Consider the following 17,583-nt stretch of genomic DNA (forward strand, 5'->3'; position numbering starts at 1 on the left):
CAGAAAAAAAGGCTCACTGTATAATACAAAACTTGCAGACACGTTTCTACACAAATGCATTTCCCCTATACAGGAGGAGCCATATGTGATGTTTAAGAAGTCGGACAAACCTCTGTATGGGAATGATCGTTTCGAGGGCTACTGCATCGACCTGCTGAGGGAGCTTTCTGGCATCCTGGGCTTTCGCTATGAGCTGCGATTAGTGGAGGATGGGAAGTATGGTGCACTGGATGAGAGCACAGGCCAGTGGAACGGGATGGTGCGGGAGCTCATGGACCATGTGAGTTAACCAGTTTTTGCATATTGTGAGATGCAAAAAATAAAAAATGCAGAAATTACTTTAAATCTTTAAAAGCAAAACTTCAGTTTATTTAATATTTTATAATAACCAACAATGAAATGATAGTTGATCCAAATACTAACAGCTAAACGTGAATACAGTTTACATATCTTTTAACCCTCATGTGGTACATTTTTTGTAAAAATGAAAAATTCTCTAGGGATTCTACAGTCTTGTTCCAGTATGACCATTATAGTGGCTAATGTTTTCTGACTTTAGGTAGATATTGCTGTTTAATTGACATTACGGATTCAAGTTGCTGACTATTACCCTTCTCTTCTTGTGCTACTCTTATTGAGTTTTTGCATTCAACATTATTCCTTAATTGTCACTTGTGGTCACATTGGATGCTGTTTAGCAAAGCTAGGCTCCCTTTATGATAATGGATAAGGATTTTAAGACTCAAATATAGACTGTAATGATTTGAGATTCAAAACAGGAAATTATATGTTTTACCTTCCACCACTATTAATAGTTATGAACAAAAAATTCACTGTAAAACTGGCATAACTTATTTCTTGGAGGGGTTATAAAAAAAATAACTCAAGGGCTTAGCACCAAAGGTGGCTAATCTTACATTCTGAGGGGACGCAGGGTTTATTTGTCACAGATTAATCTAATCCCAAAATTGTTGTCTGAGTGACTCACCTCTGACACCACTAAGAAGGATCAGAAATATAACCTGTAATTTTCAAAAAAAACTCAGCCTCCTACCTGCTAATCTAGCTGAACTAACCCCAGCTATGTTATCTCCTCTGTCATGGCTCTTCCTCTTGTACATATTGACCAGACCAACTGTCGACAGAAATCAGATGTTAATTCGATTGGTTGTCTCTTATTGGTGGACTCGAACACCTAACCACCAATCTCACTCCACTCTACCTTCATTATCTCATTGCAGAAAGCAGACCTGGCGGTGGCTCCTCTGGCCATCACCTACGTCAGAGAGAAGGTCATCGACTTCTCAAAGCCCTATATGACGCTGGGGATAAGTATCCTGTACCGCAAGCCCAATGGCACCAACCCCGGGGTCTTCTCCTTCCTTAACCCCCTCTCGCCCGATATCTGGATGTATATTCTGCTGGCTTGCTTGGGTGTCAGTTGTGTGCTGTTTGTCATAGCCAGGTAACATGTCAACCCTTCCGTTCCCTTCCTTCCTGTCTTCCTTCCTTCCTCCCTTCCCCCTTCCTTCCTTCTTTCCTACCTATTTGCCTGCTTTCACTAACACACAGCAGTTGCTCCCTCTGGACCTGAATAGGGGAATTCATTCACTGAAAATCATCAAGCTGTGACAGGCAGAAAAAGCACTCCTGCAAGAGGCAGTCCATGTTTTTAGATGACTTCAGTGATGTAGATATGGTGTACAATAAAAGAATAACCAATCTAAAAATGTTATTTTAAAAGACGATACCGGTGTTTTTACACACTTGCTTATACTTTACCCTACCGTTGATCATTTTACAATGCATACTGCAGCTTTTAAACTCTTTTTTTATCAGAGTTGGATTTCCATTCCCCTAAAATACAAGTGTATACCATTTTTAAAAAGATGTGGTCAACTGTTGGCTGCCAAAACAACAAATTAATTGAACACATTTCAGGGCCTCCCATTACATCTTGAAGCACCCAGAAAAGAAAAAGATTGTTGTTTTAGCTTCATTGTCATTCATTGATTGTAATGAAAATAATTAAATGTTTACTCTGTTTTTACTACCTTACAGTAAATGAGCCAAAACCAGGAAAAACACTGGTATGGTCTTTTAAAATGCTGATTCGTTACACTATTTCAGGCATATTTGCACAAGCATCAGCAATTGTAAAACCAGCTACCCGTTTTATATCTCTTAATCAGCTGTAAGAAATGTACAAGTACAATTCTTACACATATCTTTATGAACCCACCCCCCTAAAACTCCTCAGTGCATGACCGATGTAGAAAGATGTGTATTAACCCCAGGGCTTCTCTTCTTCCGCTTTCATCCTGAGAGGTTTGGGTTTAATGCACGTTTCATCAAATGTTACCGGCAGAATGATCACATGAGAGGAAAGCAGCAACTGTCACCTAAGTTAGTTCAGAATATGCAAATTATACCCATAGCCCTTTTGTTTCCACGCTTGGTCAGGGTAAGTGATTAGCATGCAATTATATTGATATTCTTCTGCTTTATAATGAAATGGCCTCAATACTTTTATTAAATTATAATGTTCTTGTCTGTGTGCATGCATTGTGCCTTTTTGCACACCTTGGCAATAAATAGTGCTTGTCCTCACACTATGTGACCAAAAATATTCAGCAAAGTTTAAATCTGAAGTACAGTGTTTTCTACAGTTCGCTGAGCTGGTTCTCTCATAATTGTAGTATTGATTGCACGGCCACTGATTGATTGGTCAATTCCCCAAATGCAGGGGATATTATTTTCTTTAATCCCCTGCAAATAGAGTGAATGGAGGGGGCTTATGAAGTCCTCGTTTTGCACAATAAAACACTAAACACCTCAATCTCACCAGGGATTCACGTCTTTGAACTGCTTCCCACACAAATAAACACTTTTTTTCTGACTAAATAAGCTATCTCATTTCAAGCTCCAGAGAAATACATTTCACTTGCAGTGGTTCCTTCTAGCTCTGTTTCTGGTTGAATTGATTCCTTTCTTTATTAACAGAACAAATGGTATTCTCTCAGATCACAAAGCCTTTTCCGATGTAGAAAATGTCCTCCTGCCAAGAAGAATGGATTATTTAAATTGTATTATAACATGTTTACATGTAATTACAGGCCTGTGCAGTTTTGCAGTCCAAGTCCAGGATGCCTATGATTTTAACACCCCCAACACAGCCTCTTCACTTGGCCTGAGAGAAGAAAGGCAGCAGATCTATAATGCCAGCCAGAGTAATTGAATCCAACAGACAGTTAATGGAGGGAGCGTGTTGTGTTATTGTGACTGGGGACGCGCGAAGGAGAAGAGGAACAGGAGAGAGAGAGAGAGAGAGAGAGAGAGAGAGAGAGAGAGGGGAAAATCTTTTTAGAATTCTGTGTGCAATTCGACATGTCCCTCATGCTCGGTGTGAGGAGGTGACCTTACGTCCGCATGTTCCACATTGCCTTCTTCCTGGTGATCGGTGTGCAGAACACGGCCCGCAGGAATACGGGCCGACTGCAGGCAAAGGTCATAAAGAGGAGCTATCGGGCCTGGTGCATACAGAAGACACATGTAGTGCACTGAGGGGGACAAACACAATCCAATCAGTGTTTGTCTGTTGTATAGATTTACACAGATTTACACTATCTGCCCTACAAAACATATTGGATATCACCCATAATTGGCCTCAGGCTGCAGCTCAAGATTATAGTTAACATCTAGCAGCAACATAAATAAATCCTCGCAGAAAATATTTGACTTTGAGATGGATTTGATTGAGCCAATGCACAGTTGCTATCATCTGCAAATGCACACCCACACAGCTATAGAGACATATCTGCAAACATTCATGCGCCAGAGGCTTGATACACACATCATAAAAACCACTCACATATACAAACGCATGCGAGCACACACACTGCATTCCGCACAGCTCCACAAGGCCATTGTGCCGTTTCAGTTGCCTGTGGTTTCAAGGAGACTAAGCTCATTGACATTCCAGCAAATCAGGCATCCTGATGTGGTTGACAGGAAGAATTATAATGTGTCATCACAACCACGTCCATGTTGATGAATCTCAAGGGGGACGGCATATGACAAAAATGTTGCCACATTCACGATGCTTGTAAAATAAGACTGTTAATTGGGTTGCTACAACAACAAAGAAAGATCAATGACATATCTGTGCGTAGGATCTTCAACAGTCATGTAGTATCTGTGGCAAATAGTGCTGCCATAAAACAGCCGTCATATAACATTTAGTGTGGTAATGTGAAATGCGGCTCTGTGTCTTGTAAACACGGTGTATGTGTATATATATATATATATATATATATATATATGTGTATACATACTTGAGCGCCTCTGAGCATAGCTGACAAATTGCATCCCATTTCTATGCAGTCTAAACCTTTAAGACTCGGCCCGCAGGCTTATTAGCATGCAGCATGTTGGGGAAAAGCTCCTAAACCACCTTACCTGATGGGCCCCTCAACTCTGCATAAGCAATGTTCTCTCTATCACCCACTTCAGCACAAACTCAATCAGATCCTGATGCTTAACGCTAACCCAATCACCCTGCGCTAATGCCATGCCACTTTTGCTTAGGATAATAAATGAGAAATGTCCACAACTGACCTGAAGACACTGACAATCAGCTGAGGGAGGCAGCAGGAGGTGAAAGGCGGAGGTTCATAGGGGAAGTAAGGCAATCAGGGGGAAAAATGAGGTGTAGGTTGTTGGAGTGGGAATGGAGAAAAGAGATGAAGGTGTGAAGGGAGTGTGAGAAAAGAAAAGGGGTTTCTGAGTGGAAGAACAGAAATGACTGTTGGGAAAACATAAGAAAAAAGAAGGAAGAAAAAAAAAACAGTCCCATGTTGGGGGTGTGAGGAGGATGTGGCATCAGCAGAGTAACTGTGATTGCAGTTGCCGGGGGAATCACATAAAGGCTCCCGAGTCAGTGAATCCAAATGAGCTCCAAAGATCATCACGCTCTGGGACATTATCACCAGTGACAGTGTTATTCCAGCCTATTGATCTGTTCTCACAATAAACTGATGGCATTTGAATATGCCAATAAGTTGATCTCGGCAAAAGTCAGAATGATTTGCTTTGGTCTCTGCACAAGCTCTAACCCTGAGGCCACGACACAGGATTCCTACACATTCACATTCCCTTTGTTCCTGCTCACAATATTTTGAAATGTATGTTTTATGTGCCGTTTAATCTGTGTTAGGGTACACAGTGTTCTTTGCTTTGTGCTGACATCTCTTTCTCTGTGCTCTCTCCTTTTATAGGTTTAGCCCTTATGAGTGGTACAACCCGCATCCATGCAACCCAGACTCGGATGTAGTGGAAAACAATTTTACGCTGCTCAATAGTTTCTGGTTTGGAGTTGGGGCTCTCATGCAGCAAGGTAGATGCCTCAGCCTGTGGCTGCTGTTGCTCTGTGGAGCTGAAGCTCTCTATATCCCACTGTCTCTGAGGGTTGGGTTGTTTCATCCAAGCCAGCGGCAACAGAGAGAGGCCTCTAAGGGTTCCCCAGCTAGGAAGAGAAAATTTGTGTAATGTAAATGTGCATGTAATGTTTTATTGTTTTTTTCATTAACTTAGCCTACTCATAGGAATGTAGATCAAACCTATGAGTACATGAGAGGAGTATATTTGAACAGCCCTTATATACCACATGAGCGAAATCTAATTATCTGAATTAGAAATTCAAATTTGAAGAAATGTATATTGATGTTTTTATCAACAGCAGCTCAAATAGCCTGACTACCTAGCTGCATTCAAATAATATACAGTCTATTTAATATGCTCTTTATCATAGTAATGAGAGTACAATAATACCCAGTGTCCTCTCCTCTTGCCCTTGGCCCATCAGCACCTAGAGATCAGTGGGGTGTCGAGTCAGGATGTGAGGTTACCTTGGGTACATGACTCTCTGGCCCAAACAGCCCGTCACTTCTTAACACTGTTCTGAACAATCAATATTGAATGTGTTTGATTAGATATGATTGATTTATGCAAAAAAAAATTGCTCTCAGGAGACCTTTCAAATAGTCTGAGTCTCCTGCATTATTTAAAGCTCTCATTTATGACTGAGACAAGATAATTTCACTTGTTTGAAATCTGCCAATCATCTTGTTTTGAGAGCTCTCTCAAGTGATTTCTTCTTGAAGCAAGTGCAGCATCTGCCTGAGCTGAAATCTTGAAGAGAGTGACTGTTTTTAAAGGAACTAATCTTGTCTTGTTTTTTTACATGTTAAATATAAACTTTGCAACCAAATACAAGATTAGAATCGTAAAGAGGACTTGCTGAGATGAATACATTTTCATTCCTGCCACCTCCCTCACACCAGGCTCAGAGCTCATGCCCAAGGCCCTGTCAACTCGAATAGTGGGAGGCATCTGGTGGTTCTTCACCCTCATCATCATTTCCTCATACACAGCCAACTTGGCTGCCTTCCTCACTGTGGAAAGGATGGAGTCGCCCATAGACTCTGCCGATGACCTGGCCAAGCAGACTAAAATCCTGTACGGGGTGGTGGAGGATGGCGCCACCATGACCTTCTTCAAGGTAGCTGGATCTGCCAGGGTGTTGTTTATTGGTGGTTTTATGAGGAACCTTCCTTTCTCACTAATTAAAGATACAATCCATATTTCATCCCTTTGTTGTATTAGCGAAACCCATGGTTGCTGGTGGTAACAATGTTGTTTAATACTTACTATTCCTACTACTTTGTCATAAACACAAGAGCAACTGGTGTTTCTGTTTACTGTGCAGCCAAACAAACTATTGTTTTAATGATGAAGTCAGTCAATAATAATTGCAACTGTGATTTTCATGCTGGGCACGGTGCAAGTAGTTTTCCAACCAACAGCAGGGCACAGTCAAGGAGTTGGTTACCTTGCTGAGGAGTTGGAGGTATGCAGCCTGTCCTCAGCAGCTCTTCATTTAACAGCTCACCTTGGCTGCTCTTTATTGTTCCATTACTCACTGAAATATTTAAAAACGATCCGCTGTCAAAGAATTCAGAAAATGACCGTGTACTGTTTTGTAGATGCATCTTTGATGAACGATCACAGTTAGCGCTGACCTTGGTGACAAATACGTCGCATTTACTTGTGACTTCTTCACTATTAAAGCCACGCGCATGTTTCGCCAATCGAACACTTAATGTGAACTGGTAGGAAGTGTTCAGTTTGCATTAGCAGTAACTCAATACAGCTCTGATACAGTGTCAGGAAAGTGAACAGTAAACAGTGAGGCTGTTATCGATGAGATAAAAACATTGTGGGATTGTATGCATGCATCATATCCTGAGGAATCCTTAATGCAAAGGGGAATTTGAATTCAGCAGGGGAATCAGTATTTACACAATCAGACAGTGCAGACCATAATTAGTATCTAAAACAGGTTTGTTTTCATGAAAATCTCAAAAGGATTTCTTAATTAATATCAGTGTACACAGGTGTTTCTTTGTTTTGTTTCTCAAATAAGTTTGGTAACAGTATTATAATGACATTAAAGGTCCGGTGTGTAACAATTAGAAGGCTCTATTGGCAGAAATGGAATATAATAGTCATACATGTGTTTTTATTAGTTATTTTGTAGTTGTGTCAGTTGGTCGCAGTCTGCAACTTCACTGCTAAATGTCCCTAAAGAAGACACACTGGTCCTTTACAAAAATAGACTGCACAATGAAAAGTTACACACTGAAACAGAAGAATTTATCAGATTTTAGAGTTGACCATAGTATTTATTTCTAATGCAGCTGCCAATCTCATTCCACTTCTTTCCTCTTTTATTTTGTAGAAAACAAAAATCTCCACATATGACAAGATGTGGGAGTTCATGAACAGCAGAAGGCAATCTGTGATGGTCAAGAACGTGGAGGAGGGCATCGAGCGCGTCTTGACCTCGGACTATGCCTTCCTCATGGAGTCAACCACCATCGAGTTTGTCACCCAGCGCAACTGTAACCTCACGCAGATCGGAGGCCTCATAGACTCCAAAGCCTACGGAGTGGGAACACCTATGGGTAAATGACCTCAAACTTATATATGCTTCTGTGCTGCCTGCTGTGTTATGAAAAATCGTTTGAAAAGCTCAAGGTCAGAGAGATGCGGCAGATACCATGTGACAGATAAAGTTATATAGTGTGAATGATGGATAAGCTCTGAGAACGGAAAGGTTGACCTTTATTGATGGGGTTGCGGGTATAATGCTTCAACAGCGTAAGGTGTAAAAGGTTTAGCTTAATGAAAAGCGAATGGTTGAATTTATGGATAAGGTTAAAAAGTGCCCGGGGCTCAAGAAACATGCTCCATTCGAGCTCTGACTTACCAAGTGTGGGTTTTTTCAGGCCATAATGATTTTCTCACAGGATTATTTACAGAGTGGAGAAGCAAACCTGGGTTAAACAACGTTCAGAAATACTTTTAATGGTGTGTTTTAGCCTACGTTGGAGCCACATGAGGCAAGATTGCGAGTGCAAGACAGTGAAACAATCACAGAAAGCAACCTGAAAGTCAATTTAGAGCAATTTTCCTGTGACTCACTTGACACTGTCTGAATCAGATCTGAGCATTAAACCACAAGAACAAAGCACTTCAAAGAGTTTAAAGAGAGCACTAAGACCTTTTTTCCACTTCCTATTTGACCCAGCTCCTCTCAAAAACATGTATTCTGACATTTTAAAGCGCTATTATCCCATGAGGAGGCAGAGGAGCTCAAACAATCAAAAGCACTGTTTACTTTTAGCACTTTATGTCATACATTTGAAACTTTCCACTTCACCTGTTTTATAATAACAGTTTTGTTGCATATAAAGCAGTCTTTGTCAAGCAAGCAGCTGGCAACCCTGGCAATCCAGGGGACCCTAGCAGAAAGCTGGTGATGGTTCCAGTCAGTCCCAGTGTCAAGGAGGTTAGAGTGGTCATGACGAGGCTACGGAGAGCACTGCAACCAGCTGTAATAGCCACATTTATCATCAGTGATATGAAGGCCATCAAAATATGGAGGATTCATTCTGGCCATCCACATCTGGACCCGGCTACGGCTGATGAGTATGGGGCAGTTATGGATCTACAGGGATGCCATGATTGCTGTGGCTGTAACAAAGCTGAGGTGATGCTGTGAAATATAGTCCCACTGTGGCTCCATAAGTGCTGAAGTACTTACACTGATGCCCTTGAGATAGACACACAGACCTGAGTGTGGGTTCTATTTTCATTCATTTGGTAATATAGTGTATCAAATATACGACTACAAAATATATGCCAAATCACTTTAATTCAGCGATAAGTGATTTAGTATTTTAATGCATAAAAAATAATGATAAAAAATGTCCGCTTTCAAAGTTATTACTTCCCACTAACTCACCTCTAATCCTGATGTTCATTGCTCAGTATTTCAGAAATAATGCTGATTGCAGCCTCTAAAATTTTTCTTCTGAGATAGAAGAGGTCTTGTTAATTGCTGATTGCTGTTTTCATGCCAGGGTTACTCTTGGAAGAATTGGGATATGAAATTTTTTCAGAGGGTGGCACACGGAACAGTGTTAAAATGTAACTAAGTAGATTTACTCAAGTAGTGTACTTAAGTAAAGATTTGAGGTACTTGAGTATTTCAATCTAATGCTACCTTATAATTCTTCTCTGCTGATATTCAGAGGGAAACATACAAAGTGCAACTGTTTTGATCATTTAAGTAATTCATTCATTCATTTCATGATTTTAATTATGTAACTTAAATTAATTAAATTCTTTTTGGACGATTGGTTGGACTAAAAAAGCATTGTGAATATTTAACTTTGGGCTCATGTAATTGTAATTTTCTGAATTCTTACAAACCAAACAATCAATCAAAAATAATTAATTAGCCCATTACTAAAATAATCATTAGTTCCTGTATGAAATAGATATACCATCTAAAATATTGCTTACACGCTGATGCCTGAGTAATACTAATCTAATGATATACTATATAATAATATAACAGTCAAAGGGGCCATTTTTCTGCATTTAGTACTTTTACTTTTAATACTTAATGTACATTTTCCTGATTATCCTATACTTATTTTTGCAGTGTGGCATTAGTATTTTTATTTAAGTAAAGGCTCTGAATACTTTCACCACTGATGAAGACCTCAGCCTTCATCTCAACCTCTTGCCTATAACTTTTGCCCTGCTCAACACTGTTTAGCAGCTCATTCCCTGTAGGGCTGTTACAGCAATAAACCAGAGCAAGCCGTATAATAACTCTTAACCTCTTAGAGCTTGTCGGTTTTCACGCGTCCTGTTCCCAAAACGGAAATGCGTCATATAAAGCTATCGACTTAAACTGTGATCACATTAATTCTTGAAGCCAGACAGTATGGGAGTGATGGATGTCCTCTGGTGTTGAACATCTGTCAGATAGTTGTGTATGCACAGTGTGTCAAGCACAGCGCTTTTCCATTCGCCCGGGCCCCGCTCTCCATATCCTCCTCTCTAAGGACCCATCCTATTAGCATTTATCCAAGGCCTGCTTTGTTAGGCCATCATTAATCATTTGAAATATGAGCGGAGCGAGAATCAGGGGACTCAGATACTTGATAGATCTCTCATCTTCAAATAAAGCAAGCATATGCTTTTCTCATGCACGTGCACATGCATATACACAATGATTCGGGGCAGTACATATCTACTGTACATGCACAGAATGAATGGATGCACTTATGTACTTCGTTGCATGTCACAAAGAAAGCAATGTACTCGCAGGCACACCACAGGTACACTCACAAAAATACCAGACTATTTATGATCAAAGAAGCAGTGAAACAGTGATCTGCTGTTCAAAAATCAGTGGCACTTTGTGTAATTTTCCTTTTTTTTTTATTAATGTCCCCTTTGTCAGTCTAAATACATAGAGACACAGAGATGAAAGGATGATGGATGGCAATAGATAAATGATAGATGAGACGGAGAGGGAATCAACTAAAGGGGCTGACAGCCAAAACTGTATGTAAGCAACAGTGATGCTACCTACTACCTGGGGCCATACTGAGTTTTAACACAAAATGTTCCCGGTGTGTTTCTAAAATGCTTTTGTCGGCATTATAAAAACTTTACATTTTACTACTGTTTCACCTCTTTAAAGTCACTCTGAATAAGCATATGAGTCTGAAATGGAAATGCACAACCAGGCGTACATTTGTATGCTTTCTAAAATCACATAAATGCACTAACAAGATTTTAAAGCAGTTTATAAATGAAACATGAACGCTCACAGTAACTATTAATCTTTCTTGGCCTGGTCGGGGCAGAGTGTGCGCGCTGTGCCTCAAACGGCTGTGTGTTGTGTCACACACGCTGTGGATGGGAGAGGAACACGACCCCACTCGGGTACTCTGCAACGATTACTCCTCCTTTGATCACGCCAGCACCCGCTGCGCCTTAATGCCTTCTCGCTAATTCTGGCGCCTTCCCACTGTCTGTGGATTTGGGTTCTTTTACTCATCATGACATTAAAATGCTTAAAAACACACTGATAGAGCAACCCTATCTCAGATACACACATGTAATCCCAAACACATATGCACCCATGTAATGTACACCCCACTGGGCTTCTCTTGTTTTTCCTGTTTATACGCACCATTTATGGCATATGAAAGCGTGCGCAAACAGCAGCTAATTCGTCAAAATCAACAGCAGCTCTGCTCCACAGAGCCAAGTCTTTGTTGCCAACTCCCTGTGCATTATAATTCACACACTGCAGAGAGGAGTGAGAATTTTGGAATCACTCTGTGAATATAGGGATTAGTGGGATTTGAAGAAGGACTTACAAAAACTCCCTCTAAGCAGCCAACAATAACATGACAGGTTATATGATCACATGCAAGCCAGAGTGTGTTTCATACACCCACCATCATTTATATATACCCATTCAACAATGACCTTGCTAGGCATAATCTTTTCAGATCTGGCTATTATCCATTTTCACTAGTTTCATGTTGTGTTTTTATTCTTGCAGGCTCTCCGTACAGAGACAAGATCACAATAGCCATTCTGCAGCTGCAGGAGGAAGGGAAGCTCCACATGATGAAGGAGAAGTGGTGGAGAGGGAACGGCTGTCCCGAGGAGGAAAGCAAAGAGGCCAGCGCTCTGGGAGTGCAGAACATCGGTGGGATCTTCATCGTGCTGGCTGCAGGACTGGTGCTGTCAGTGTTTGTCGCTGTAGGGGAGGTCATTTATAAGTCTAAACAGAACGCCCAGCTTGAGAAGGTACTGGAGTCTTTTGTGATGCTTTTAAAGAATTCAGCCCTTTCGCTATGCATTTGATTCATTACTCATCCCTAAATGTGAGAAATTAAAACAAACTAACTATCAAATACAATGCAACATATATACTGTGTTGGATAAGTGTAGTGTGTTTTAGCGTGTTTGTTCTTTTTTGCAGGATTAGAAATTAGTCGGGGATGAGTTCACATTTTTTCAAGTCTGTTTTAAAACAATACTTGCGTCCTCATATATATGTGAGTCATTGGTCATGTCTTAATTTGAAATCACATCAGGATGGGATCTCTCGCAGCCAGCATGGAAGAGAGGAATGATTACAGCAACCAAAAACTCTTTCAGTGTACATATGGACCAGTGAGTATTGTTTTAAGACAGACTTGAAAAAAATGTGAACTTATCCTTTAATCTCGAGACGCATACATTGCAGCATGTTTGCAGCTTTTTTCTCCACCCTCAGGTTATGTTTCTTTCTAGCAAGAGACTGAATATATTTCAGACTGTTCTATCTGTGCTCTATTTTAGAACTGAGTGTACATGATTCATCACACAGTGTGGAGTATGTATTTTAGTGCACTTTAACTTGTACAAGGATGTTTCAGATAATTGTGAAAGTCCATTTGATAGCGTGTTTTAATTATTTACATCTACAGAATTAGCACAGCACAGCAGCGTGTTACTTTATTGCAATAGTAATTAGTTTCTGGCTTTTTTTTACAGTCTGCATATGTTTCAGAGCACATCTTAGCTATCATTAATCAAGAGCCGCAAGACTGGGTCACAATATTCAGATAATTTGCAAATGCCATAGTCTCGAGGCTGCCAAGGTGCTAGTAATTTACATGCTGACAACAACCCTCTCCTTCTCTATTTTCTTCCCCTGCCAACCTCTGTCACCCTAACATCACCAGCTTTTTTTTTTACCCCCATTCTCCTTTTCTCCATCACTCTAATCCACATCGTTCCTCATTGTTTTCCACTATTTCTTTCTCTCACCCTTTCCTGCCCTTCTCTATTTCTGTAATCACTCATCTTCCCGAGTATACAAAATATCTCATTCATACACCAGACACATATATGTAAATATGAAGAAAAAACTAAAATACCTGGTGCATAAGCTACCTACAGATATCCATCTCACACGCCTACGCTCACACACAAACAAAAAAATAATAGCTTCATACTTTACTGCTCTCCCACCTCTTTTATATCTTCTCTCCTCCTACACCCTCTAAGAATTTGAATTAGATTTTGCATAATCAGAAAGTGAATGTATGGGAATTTCTCTTGGCAACGTTGGTGCACAAGCATATTGACATTTTATAGGATTTCACGCCACATACATAATGCAGGGACAACAGAAGCTCATATTACAGAGGTTACATAACACGTGTCACTCTGCAAGAGGGTGATTGATGTTTTGAAAGAAGGTACCAATATTTTTGGATTTAATCTGCTGAAGTGGATATTTGTCCTTTATTCAATACCTTTTTCATTTTCTGTTTGCAAGGCAACGTTACAAATGTTTCTCTTAGTTCTTGGCAGGGTATAAAATGCTCTGAAAACGCATTTAGACCTTTGTGTGACAGTAAAGCTGAAAAGGGGAAAATCTGGGACACATCAGACCTTTAAATAAAGAAGTGTTTAGGAATAAAAAAAAGATTTAGATTAAAACACACCATATTCCTTAATAAGCTATACATTAAAATGGCAATGATCATCATGTCTAGCCAATATTCAGTATTTTCAAAGAAGCCAATCTTGGCTGATTGTTGTATTTTACACAGTAAAGTTTAGTTAGCATAGTTTTGAGTAGCGTGGCAAACAGCATGGTGCCAGCTGTAACTTTTCCCTCTTTCCTGTTGCCTTCTGCAGCGTTCATTCTGCAGTGCCATGATGGACGAGCTGCGTGTGTCTCTGAAGTGCCAACGCCGTCTCAAACAGAAGCCTCAGCCGCCCGTCATCGTAAAGACAGAGGAGGTCATTAACATGCACACGTTCAACGACAGGAGACTCCCAGGAAAGGAAACCATGGCATGAACGCTGGGCATACCCCCAAACACGCCCCTCAATTAAAACCAAGGAGGGGCTACGGGGGGTCAGATTAATGCTGACTTAACCACAGACTGAGGTTAGCAGTCAAAACAGGATTCTTTTGAACCCACTTGCTTATGTAGACAGATGTTTCCTGTGGAAATATAGATACCTGAGCAGTGTCACCTCACTGTGACGTTCACTTTTTGAAGGGAGCTGGAAAAAAAGGACTCAAAAGTGTGTAAATTGAAAGAGGATCCAAGCAGGTTTGGGACAAAACATAAGTCTGGTCCCCTAGAAGTGGTCTAACACATCACACACACACACACACACATACACGTACACATAAAACATATAGGCGCGCACACACACACACACACACACACACACACACACACACACACACACACACTCTCTCATCTGACACCTGTGCAGAAGGGAAAACACTATTGTGACAGTAACACCAGATGTAGTTTTTCTGTTGATGTCAATGCCCTTTTGTCTTACCTCCATGTGTGTGTGACCCCATCGATCCCTCCCTTCAGTGGCTTGAGTTTCTTTCAAATGATTTGAACAAACACTAATCTCACACCAACAAAGGGAACGGTAGTCAGTGCCAAATGGTTTACTATGAACTGATGTATAAAAGTGATATGTAGTTTGGGATCATCTATGCTGACCTTGTCAAATACTCATCGTTTTCTTCTGTAATGCCTTTCTTGTGCCAAAGTTCTGCCATTGTAAAGAACTTTCTACCATGCCTATTATGTTCAAAGCCTCTGCAAGCAATGTATACTGTCAAAGTCCTTATTCATGTCTGTCCTTACATGCGGTTGCAGTTTTCACTCTGTATCAGTTGTTTAAAATGCAGGATTTCTACAAAAATGTTTGTTTTTGTACAAGAACAAGAAGTTTTGTAGTACTTTGTATCATGGTAGCCCCTCCTGTGGACAAAATATGTAGCAGATACCAACTCAGCCCACAAACTCTGTCAACTATGGGGCTTCAAACTCTGCTGTGTAGGGTTCATTTCTCTCATCAATCAGAGATTCAGTCTTTTGTCTGTCAGTATCGTGGGGCCAGCTGTAAATACTGTCTGGGGACAATGTGGTGGTTTTTGGTCGGTACGAACAATAAAAAAAAAAACTGGTTCCTAGAGTAGGAAACGTGCTGACTCATTCTAGAAATTGGAACTCCGCTTCTGTCAACAAAGTGCTACTGACAACAAGTGTGATTAACTATCGGTAGCTATGATGAGTCACCATGAAAGACATAGTAAAACATGCAAATTGCTTGTTGCTTGTGTTAAAGATAAACATAACTGTAGTTGCCAGGCTGCAATGCTGTTTCCAGACTACATTTAGCCCTAGTAGACTGCAAAAACAAAACAAAAACACTAATATCAAGTCCTAAAAGTGTTCATAGCACTGATCACTTCTGTTTTTACAAAAATAACCCTTTGAAAACTTTATAGTAGACAAAAAAATGTAGATCTTTGCATTGTGGACAGGCAGTTAAAATTTATAATTGAAGTGAAGAAAACAATCTCAACACAAGGTCAGTTTAGTAGCTGTTCTGGTGCTTTTGATCGTATCACATAATCTTTGTCAGCAAATTAAATATGCCCAGTTGCAGTGTCAACTTGTCATTGTCAACTTTTAAGCCGACATGTATGAGAACTCCTTAAAGTGCTCCGGAAAAATGTAACAACTACCATTCCAACTGGTCAATTCTATCTGCTCAGGAAGATCATGTGGTATGATCAAAAGCTCCAGAACAACTAAGTGAGACTGTGCAGAGACTGCTGCTGCTTCCAAGGTCAGGAATGAATTTTGGGCGACTTGTGAATGTATGTAAGAGTGCAGCTGCAGTACATCTGACGCGGGAATAATCAGCAACTTTGAAGCACTTACAGTATAGCTGTTTTCTTGTATGATCTCCAGATAATGTCCTGAGTTGGCCTTTCGGACATTTCATGGACTTTGTACTAGAGAGCTGGCTGTGTAAAGTCTGTTTAATATCTGGTCCAACTGATGGGACATTTGAGTTCTCACATACGTGTGTGTATGTCTCACCTTTGCTCCTGTGCCAGGTGTTGCTCCACTCATGTTGCGTCAAGCGGACGGAGCAGATCATTTATCCGCTAATTGTCTCCAGATGTGTTTTCTCTTCACAAAGTGACACAATCACATTTGGCCCCACGACACTTCTTGTTTGTTGACTCTGTTCCATGTTGTGAAATGACAAGCATACTTGGTAGGTTTCTTCTTCACTGCCCCTGTTTTGCTAAACTATCTGAGTTAGTCATTTGAATTGTTATTCCAGGGATTTCAGAGACAAAAAACAAACACCCACAACACATGGGTCAACGCTAGTGATGATATCTCTGCTGTACATGAGTGGATATAGTTAATGACTTATTTAAAACATCCACATTTACACATTATGAAAGTTGACAGGGAAGACATTATCCTGAAACTCATTGGCGTTCTACCAGTGTTGCTTGTCATTTTACGCAGCTAAATCTAGTGGTGTGAGTTGAAGTGATTGAATACCTGGAAACATTTATTAGAAGCGACTCCAAAGGCTTGGCTGTCCTGTCGAAAACAAATATGAGCTCATGGAATTTGACATTGATGCAAGGTTTTACAAATAATGTCATTAAAAATGTCATAATTGTACTTCTGCCTTACATTATTTACACAACTCTTTCATATTCTTGGGTAACAATTGAACAGAAGAAGGGTGTGTTTTGGTAACTCATTTTAGAGTGCATCAACTGATGCTATGATGCATAATGATGAGCATTATGTCTTGCAATATTCTGAAATGTCAGGCGCTTCTAATTGATTAAGTGCCCAAAGACGTGATTTGTATTATACAAAGGAATGCATTAGGTAATTGCTAAATTGTTAATCAAATCAAGATTGTAAGCATGTTGAGCAGCTATTTTTCTGACCGGCTCACTGGTCCCTCTATTCACCTGGCTGTGTGCCGGACTGCGTATCACTTTCTCTGACTACAGAGTTTCTAAAATCACCCCTCTGAGATCACAGAAATCCAGATGACCGTTAGTAGAATTCACAATGATACACGGGAGACTGTCTAGCCTGACAGAAGGGCCCGAGAATGTTCCACGCCTTCTGACTCTCAGATTTTTCATTGTTTATTGTTATTTCCCTCCCACAGGCGGCGGGCAGTTAGACAGCTCTGGATTTCTGGGTGTAATGATGAAAACCGTTTCTGCAGCTCGGCCGCTCGGCCGCCACAACATAAATGGCCGCCCTG

The 17,583-nt window shown here is 40.4% G+C and overlaps 1 protein-coding gene across 3 annotated transcripts in view; it reads left to right on the plus strand.

The window, feature by feature from the left end:
• The window catches only part of LOC127368724 (glutamate receptor ionotropic, kainate 2-like), a 56,329-nt gene extending 39,353 nt beyond the window's left edge, over positions 1 to 16,976 (plus strand). For 2 of the 3 annotated variants that reach the window (XM_051409830.1, XM_051409829.1), the window contains exons 10-16: positions 74 to 280; positions 1,242 to 1,465; positions 5,277 to 5,395; positions 6,342 to 6,559; positions 7,799 to 8,024; positions 11,999 to 12,249; positions 14,137 to 16,976. In XM_051409830.1, coding sequence (XP_051265790.1) covers positions 74 to 280; positions 1,242 to 1,465; positions 5,277 to 5,395; positions 6,342 to 6,559; positions 7,799 to 8,024; positions 11,999 to 12,249; positions 14,137 to 14,301 — 1,410 coding nt within the window. In that variant the 3' untranslated portion in view covers positions 14,302 to 16,976. Of the gene's footprint in view, positions 1 to 73; positions 281 to 1,241; positions 1,466 to 5,276; positions 5,396 to 6,341; positions 6,560 to 7,798; positions 8,025 to 11,998; positions 12,250 to 12,539; positions 12,619 to 14,136 lie in introns of all 3 variants that reach the window. The other variant, XM_051409831.1, reaches the window with a different exon arrangement.
• Positions 16,977 to 17,583: the final 607 nt, after the last annotated feature.

The sequence above is a fragment of the Dicentrarchus labrax genome, unplaced genomic scaffold, assembly GCF_905237075.1.
Source record: "Dicentrarchus labrax unplaced genomic scaffold, dlabrax2021, whole genome shotgun sequence".
NCBI classification, from domain to species: domain Eukaryota; kingdom Metazoa; phylum Chordata; class Actinopteri; family Moronidae; genus Dicentrarchus; species Dicentrarchus labrax.